The 9,304-nt window shown below is 34.0% G+C and overlaps 1 protein-coding gene across 1 annotated transcript in view; it reads left to right on the forward strand.

Annotated features, from left to right (window-relative positions):
• The window catches only part of epb41l4a (erythrocyte membrane protein band 4.1 like 4A), a 47,167-nt gene extending 46,269 nt beyond the window's left edge, over positions 1-898 (forward strand). The window contains exon 23 of the mRNA XM_059539065.1: positions 202-898. Within this exon, the coding sequence (XP_059395048.1) occupies positions 202-312 (111 nt within the window). The 3' untranslated portion in view covers positions 313-898. The remainder of the gene's footprint in view (positions 1-201) is intronic.
• Positions 899-9,304: the final 8,406 nt, after the last annotated feature.

Genomic DNA, 9,304 nt, shown 5'->3' on the forward strand with positions numbered 1-9,304 from the left:
ACAAACTCATCCTAATCTTGGATGGCCTGAGCGGGAGTCAGTGTTCAGCAAATGTTCATTTCGGGGTGGTGAACAGTTTCATTGCTTTTTTTAATGTTAACCTTTAGAGCGAGAGTCGGAGACTCATCTGATTTCAGTTGGTTACTGAATCAATGTCAGTCGTTTCTCACTCTATCTTGTGTCTATTTATGTTCCTTTCAGAAGAAGAAAGGCTCCAAAGACACTCTCTCAGAGAGCTCCGAGCAGGATGCAAAAAGCACCGCCAAGGTGGTGAAGACCGTACACACATCTCGAGTGAAAACAGAGACGTGACCGTGTCCAGGACGAACGACTGAAATGAAAAGTCAAGCTCTGGTGGAGCCTGTATTAAAACACTGAAGATATCCAGATTCACGGACACCATCAATAAAGATTCATGCTCCTTTCTTCATAGATCATTCCATAAATCAGAGAAAAATGCATTTCTTCACCACTCACCTGTGTCTCTGTTTGGTCGGTTTATCATTCAAACACACTGCAAACATAGAAATCAGATGCATTTCCTACTGGCAATCAAATGAAGGTGGACTGTCTGTTGGTGGTGTTAAGTCTGAAACTGCAAACATCTCAAACTCTTTTGAACAGATTTTCCACAGTATTAAACGTTTGTGAGCTCAAGCACCATGTGGGAATGATTGTAAACAGTGCTTCGTATTATTATTATTATTATTAATGTTCGTTGTGTCCTCAGATTTTAGAGTCAGCTCTGCTGTAGGAAATGTTGCTGCTGTATTTCTATTTTTGTTTTTGCACAATAATGTAGACTCTTGTATCTCGTTTCAAAACCACTGTAGCTAAACTGGAAGCTCGTATTATTGAGTTTTAACATCTTGTCAATAAATACGTTATAATACATTAATTCTGAGGTTATTGTATCTGTCTGGTGTCTTTTCAAAAGCAAAGTGGTCTGGTTTAAATGTTTTAGTTTTGTGTCTTAGGATGTTTTCTGTGTAATGACAGACTGCAGCCAGTAGAGGGAGGCAAAAAACTTGATTATTTGTATTCTGAAGTCAATGTAAGTGTAAAATAAAAAAATATTTACAGTCAGCAAACAGGAGCAGACCTCATTTTTAGATATTTTATTTAAACAACCAAACTTAATGTTTTAGATTAAATAAGAATTATTTAAATTATTTTCATTACGTGGTAAGAATGTTATAAATGCGATAAGGTGCTTGAAGTTAAGTTAAATGAGGTTAATTTCACATAAGCGCTGTGTGTATTTTAGCTATCTATTCACTTTACAAAGTAACTTATTGCATTCAAAAAGCATTTTAAATAAGGTTTCTAATTTAAAAAAAAAAAAAAAAAAACGTTCGTCCACGCGCTAAATAAACGTATGCGAGCGCACTCACGTGGCGCCAGTTGGCCGTTCGCGCGCTTTTCCTGACGATCAGTTTGAGACGGTAGGTCAAAAAAACTAATATTTATTCAGCACTTTATTACAGATTTGCTAGTTATGTCACACATAGTGTTTCCTTTGAGAAGTTATTAATATCATATCGGTCTCGCTACCGTTTGTCAAACTGGGAAAAAGCCATTTTGGTTGTGTGAGTTACTCCATCGCTTTCTTAAAAACAACATATGTTTAGGAAACTGAATTGATTTTGAAGGGCATCTGCAAATGCTTTGAATGTAAATTGGGACTGAGCCAAAACCAAATACCTTCCATCACGTGTCAAATTTACACTAGACCTTTGCAAAAAAAAAAAGAGCTTTGTGTACAAAACTCGGCATGTTCCAACACCGTGAGACATAAAAAGAAGGATTATAAATAATAGAGCTAGATAACAGATTATAAATATTTAAAGAAAATGTAAGTGGTGTTTCCACGCCTCAGTGCTAAGTTATTTATGGTTGTTAGGGGGTTGCTGGAGTGTTTTTTTGCACACGTGTCAAAAAGTCCATAAAACTATTGTGTCTCAGAAGTTTAATGGCTGAACAGATTTCGCAGCAGTTTACACTGAAGTGAAGTGGGGTAATTGGGCTAATCTTTTTATCACACAATTCTGACTTTTGTCTTGCTATTCTAAGTGTATCTCAGAATTCTGAGGGGAAAAAGCCAGAATTGTGAGATTTTTTTTGCAATTCTCAGTTGAGTCTCACAATTCTGACTTTTTACTCTGAATTCTGAGTATGTATCTCACAATTCAGTTTTTTGTTGCTACTACAGAATAAAACAAGATATGTCATTGCAACTTTTTTGCAGTTGTGAGTTTATGCCTTTTAATTCTGTTTTTCTTTCTTAAAATTGCAAGTTTATATTTTAGAATTGCGAGAAAAAGGACAGAATTGTGAGATGTAAACTTTTTTACATATTTCATGGTGGAAACAGGCTTGCAAAGATAATAGTTAAACTTTTGCAATCCGTCACAATATATATATATATATATATATATATATATATATATATATATATATATATATATATATATATATAAAACGATTGTGATTTTAACAGTAAAAGAGTGTAAAAATGCTTCAGTAAAAACCTGTTAATGGGTTGTCAGTAACTTTCCATACTATATACAGTGAATAACTGTAATTACACTTAATGTAAGTGAAAAAGAAGAAGTCATTGTATAATTTACAGTGAAAAACCATAAATTGTCACTCCCAGGATTCCCTGCATGACACTTCATATTTTATGTTTTTAAGTTAAGTCTGTAAAACCTTAAATGTTGCTACCATTTTTTTAACGTTGAAGTTCTGGCAACCACCTGACAGTATGTTACCGTAAATTCCACATAATATATATATATATATATATATGAAGCTAACAGGGTAGCAGACTGTAAATCCAATATCTTGATCATCACATATTACAGTTTGAGATAGTCTGTGTACAAACAGCAGTTTGATGCTCTTCAAATGCTTCAAGAGCATGTTTGGTCTGGTAAAGTGAACATGTGTGATGTTTCCCCAAGATATGGGTGAAGGTGTGTCCTTTTGTTGTGTCAGGTGTCATCCACTTCCATTCCTTCACCTTCCTCTGAGCTTCTCCATGGTCTTCTCTGTCTGAATTCACTGCTCAGCTGCAACAGATTTGTGTGAGTTGTGGCAAACGGCCAGAACAGCGTGCCAGATGCACTCACTAACCTCTTTTGAGGGATTTTAGGACAAAGAAACAGAGAAAGCCAAATATACAATCACTTTGTGTTTGTGACGGTTTCCACAACAGATCCTGCTCATTTCATAGAAAGCAAAGCCGTTATTTTACAAGGTTCAGGTCATGATAATGACTAACAGAAACTTAGTTTCTAGAAATCCATTTTTTTCTCATGCATAGTCACCCAGATGTATTTAATTTTGTTAGACAGATGCAAAACATCAAACCAGGGCGCCTATGTTTTAAAGCATAAAAAAACCCAAGCACGCATTTCATTTGGATTTTTGTTGGTGTTTGCCATGCATTTTGACTGATGTTTTTAATTGTTTTTAGGGTGGTTTCTTAACATCTTCACCCGGTTTATCATCCACTGCATTTTTAAGTATCCAAATGCATTTTAGGATGACTGTACACTTTCCTGGAGGTTTTTATGATTAGACCCCAGCAGAAACCCAGATCTGCAGCTATCCAGAAGAGCAATGACAGCCATCTGTAATAATTGGATAACAGTGCCGTTTAAAGACAAGGACAGTATCCTGTTTACATGAAGCTCATTGCACAAGGCTGTTGTCCTGTGGTGCTCAGAAAACAGGAAGTTTTGTAGGGCGCTACTCTCAGATAATCTTGTTTGCATTCCCAAATGAATTCATTGAGTAAAAGATTGCTGCAGAACACAAAGAGAAACTTCAACGCCATTGTAGTGAAATCCTGTGCAAGTTCCTGCAGCCTAGAGGATGATAAAATTATTAGATGAACCCTAACAATAACTGCACCAAATATTGGTGCATTTGGACACTTAAAATGTATGCGTTTCTTTGAATCAGATCAAATCTACTGTTTTCATATTTTGTTATCTAGTGCAAGTCGAATGATAAAAGAAGACTCACACATTCAAGTAACAAATGGCCACGCCGCTCCTTCGTCAAAGATTAAGGTGGATAGACCGATATGATAATTATGATCATATGGTCAGATAAATTCTGACTTTTTTTTCTCACAATTCTGAGCTTATATCTCAGAATTCTTTTTTCTTCTTCTTTTTTTTTGTAGTTTTCAGTTTAGTCTCAAAATTCAGATTTTTTTTTTTACTCTGAATTCTAAATTGGAGCGTCTCATAATTCAGTTTTTTGTTGCTACTACAGAATAAAAAAAATTTTTTTTGCAATTGTGAGTTTATACCTTGCAATTCTGACTTTTTTCTGAAATTGCAAGTTTATATCTTAGAATTGTGAGAAACACCAATTTTCTGAACATTACATTTCTCATGCTCGTCAAGTATTATTACAATTTTAAATAATTTTTCTATTTTAATTTAATTTAAAGTATAATTTAATGATCACAGCTGTATTTTCAGCATCATTCCTCCAGTCTTCAGTGTCATGATCTTCAGAAATCAGAATAATATGATGATTTATTGCCAATGTTGGAAACATGTTTTGCTGCTTAATAATTTTTTGGAACCTATGATGCTTTTTTCATGAATAAAGAGTTAAAAAGAACAGCATTTATTTAAAAAAATAAGTATTTTCTAGCAATATAGAAGTAAACTTAGTTTTGTTTACATTGTCCCTGAAAGGATTTTAGTATTTTACTGTATGTTAATTTAAGAAAAATATATTTTATCTGCTGTTTTATATGTGTGGGTTGATCTTTTTTTTTCTTCTTTTTGTATTATTCCAACTCAGTTTTTGCCATGAAGATGCAGGCAATAAAAATAAATAATTACTATTAACAATAGAAGTCTTTACTATCACTTTACCAATTTAACAAGTCATTGCTAAATAAAAGTATAGTACATTTCTTTCATAAAAATGTACTGACCCCCAAACTTTTGAATGACAGCATACATTTTTTATAAAATATTTATATTTGAAATAATTGCTGTTTTGTTTGTTATTAATCAAAGAATCCTGAAAAAAAAACAATGCAGGTTTCAAAAAAATAAGCAGAAAAAAAATAAAACTTATTGAGCAGCAAATCATCATATTATTCTGATTTCTGAAGATAATGTGACACTGAAGACTGGAGGAATGATGCTGAAAATACAGCTTTGATCACTGAAATAACATTTTAACATAATTTTCACATAGAAAACAGCTATTTTAAAATGCAATAATATTTATTTCACAATTATATGTGAATGTGAAAATTTTTTAAGAATGACAAAACTGTCTTAATAGTGTGTGGGACTGCTTGTTCTTTAGTATCCTTTCAGTCAGAGACACTAGATTTTGTTTAATCCTGAAACCCATTTCTGTAGAACTGGACACCTTCTAATTCTGCTAACATGTGGTTAAAAGCATGATGACAGCATGCACATGATTGTTAATGAAAGGCCTTTTTGTGCAAAGAGATCAATAAAAGCAACAGATGGAGAACGAACAGATTTGAAAGCAGGATGATCATTTTCAAATGGTCAGTGATGAGCTTCAGCAGAGCTGTTGTCCATTACAGAGACGTTTCAGAGCAATCTGTGGAAGACTTTTAGACGAAATGATCAGCTTATACCAGGATCTGTGCCTCGGCATTCCACATTCCAGCTTTGACTTCCGCTCGGAGGCCCTTTCCATGTGATTACATCTGTGAAAAGATTTCTTGTCCCCTCAGAAATGTCTAATAGACATAATCACAGAGCAAGGTTTTCTATAGTAACGAGGTGAGGTGAACAAACTTGAACTAAAACGGGTGTGTTGAAGCAAACAAGTGACTAAATTAAAAAACAAAAAGAAATTCTTGATTACCAGGAAAAACACTCTGAAAATAGCCAGTAAATTGTATACAGCGTCTGAAAGCACATTGAAAAGTGAGATTTTACCATTTGCACATGCTGTTAAAAAGACTCTTATTGTTCATAAAGATTGCATTTATTGGATTAAATACAGGGTATTTTTAATTTGAGAAAATACACTAAAAACAGTAATATTATTACGATTTAAAATAGCTGTTTACTATGTGAATATATTGTGAAATATAATTTATTTTTGTTCCAAAGCTTGGGGGTCATAAAGACTTTAAAAGGCTTTTCTATTTATCAAGGCTGTATTTATTATTTTTTTTAACACTGTAAAAAATGAAAAATAGTGAAATATTATTAAAACTTAAAAAAAAAAATGTGTTAGAGTGTAATTTATTTCTGTGATGCTCCGCTGTATTTTCAGCATCATTCCTCCAGTCTTCAGTGTCACATGATCTTCAGAAATCATGAAAATATGATGAAGAAACATTTCTGATTATTATCAACGTTGAAAACAGAGAAATATTTCTGTGGAAACTTATGCATTTTATTTTTCAGGATTCACAGATGAATAATGCATTTATTAAAACAAAAACATCATAAATGTTTTACACTCACTTTTGATCAACTTAATGCATCCTTACTAAATGCATTTCCAGAAAAAACTTTTACTGTAAATAATGCTATATTTGAATTACAAGACCAAAAAACAACACTGAGAATAACGAGAGCTTGCATATTTATTCAACTACAGCTTAAGTTGCAAAATAACATGATATATACCTGTGCATCCTTATAAAGATGACAAGGCTAGACTTCATGTTTTGTACACCAATCATACACATATTACACAATAATTCAACATACTAAAAGCTATTCACTGGCTATTTACAACACAGTTGGCATATCTAATCTATGAGAAGAAACGGCGAGGAGAATCATTCAGATCAGAAACTAAAAGGAAGAGCATGCGATCAGTAAGCACTAAAGAGAGACTAGAGCAAGCTGGGAGAAGTGGGAAAATAAATGGAAGACTAAGAAAACTAATGTGGGCTTTCCAGTCGGACTCTGAATTGGGATTTTTAAACGTATGAGAACTGGAAGCAAAGACAAAACTGCAAATACCGAGTGACGATACCGTGCTACTTAAATGAATAAATATAAAACATTGGGTTTTCATACTAAAATCCAGGAAACTCATGAACAAAACCTGTTGCATTGGTTTGGCTGCTACATGTTTTGCCTTCATCGAAGGACCCCGTGTGTTAAACGGATGAGCGTTTTTCTCCTTGTTAGACTGAAGTAGGATGTTAAATCTGCTCTGTGCATGTACACTATGTAGACCACTGTCACCTGGGACCATGCACAGCAAAATACAACAACGACTGCATCCACAGTGTTTCACACTGATGTCTATTTGAATCTGTCCTTAATGTATTAGAAGTTCGTCGCTCAACAAAACCGTGAAATCGTTTGTGTAAGCGACCCCGTCCTGTATAAGAGTGACTAAAGTGCCGGGAACTGTAATTAAACCTTTACATTAAAGGGTTAATAGTGTTAAGAATTGCAGTTTTGTGATTGCTCCGACTGTCTATAGTTTCAGAATTTGGCAAATAATCCTCTTGGAGTAAACAAAACACCAACTCTTCTGCAAATCTGCTGTCCAATGAGAAAGCCACACAGAAACAACGAGGGGGAATAAAGTCGATCCGATCCGAGTTACGACAACCAGACAATAAAGAAACCAACACCTCCTCTGAACATGAAAGTATAAAATCAAACCCATCTGAGCTTCCTTACCCAAGGAGCAGATTAAAGTCCAAAATAGCACCATTCATCAGTGTCTCAAATCCGTGGCAGCATCTCAGTCACTTACCACAAGGAAACAATGCATCTCTACAGCTATTTCTATATCACAACGTACATGATTACACTTTAATATACTGGCAAAGCAACAAAAACAAGTTAAAAAGCAAACTTAACAAGCATATTCTAAAAAAAAAAAAATGAAACAAAAAAGATGAACTCTGTAGCTTTTTTTTTAGTAACTGCATGAGAAGTGGGGACTCTTAGCCTTAGTAAATACTGTAAGGTGTGAGTACTGAGTGACGTTGACATGGTTTAGTGATGAAGACGTGTGGATGGATCCGAGAGGGACGTCACAGTGCTTCTGTGGCTGTGTGGTTTGGTAGTGACTGAATCATATATTTGGCGATACTGTCGAAATGGAAACTGGGCTTACAGAAGTGCTACTTTTTAGAGAATTTTAATGTGACCCTGGAGCACAAAACCAGTTTTAAGTCTCTGAGGTATATTTGTATCAATAGATGACAATCTTTCATGCCAAAAATCATTAGGATATTAAGTAAAGATCATGTTCCATGAAAATATTTTGTATATTTCCTACCGTAAATATATCAAAACTTAATTTTTGATTAGTAATATGCATTGCTAAGAACTTAATTTGGACAACTTTATATTAAGTATTTAGATTGTTTTGCGCCCTCAGATTCCAGATTTTCAAATAGTTGTATCTTAACAGGAATATTGTCCTCCTAACAAACCATACATCAAGCTACATTCAGCTTTCAAATGACATATAAATCTCAAATTTGGAAAAATTGACCCTTATGACTGGTTTTGTGCTCCAGGTCACAAATAATCAAAAAGTATGTTGCATTACTTCAGTGCAATTGATCGATTTCAAAAATCACATTATGGAACGATTTCTAGACGATTAAATAATTAAGAGCAGCGCATAACTCAAAAAGCAGAAATCATATTCACTTTCCATGAGTTTCATAAAATTCTATACATTTTCATGTACTTTCCAGAGCTACGAATCTTCTACGATCTTAGGATTCACTGATATCTGACCATGCACTGTTAAGAGATAAAATCGCAGATTATATGAATATAATTTCTCGTTTTTTTAACTTGAAAAAAAAAAATTTGTTATTTTTAAATTTGCTTCCAATTTTTGATTGAAAATTGTTTCTGTATCTTTTTTTTATTTGGTGGAATTCGTTTAATTTATGACTGAAACTTTTTGGGTGACATTTAATTTCTGAGTCAAATTTGTAAAAAAAAAAAGAAATAAAAAAAATTCTTATTGAACATATTTTCTACACATTTTTTGTGTATGAATTTCTTTATGTGTAGAAATATTTTCTTCACCATGTCCATGTGGGAACCCTGATGTTGTTAAACACATATCGGTCGCTAGCGTTTGTCACACTGCCTGTCAATACAGAGCACCGTTAACATTTCTCGGTGGGTTTGTTCACAGGAATTCACAGAAATATGAAAGAGTCCAGCCGTGTGAAGTTGAAGTGGACAAGTGGAAGACGTGCCGCTGCCGCCGGACCCCCAAGGGCCCCTGTGGGGTTTGCAAACACAGACATGTGGGTCTTTAGTGAAGC

Source organism: Carassius carassius, chromosome 45 (genome assembly GCF_963082965.1).
Source record: "Carassius carassius chromosome 45, fCarCar2.1, whole genome shotgun sequence".
NCBI classification, from domain to species: domain Eukaryota; kingdom Metazoa; phylum Chordata; class Actinopteri; order Cypriniformes; family Cyprinidae; genus Carassius; species Carassius carassius.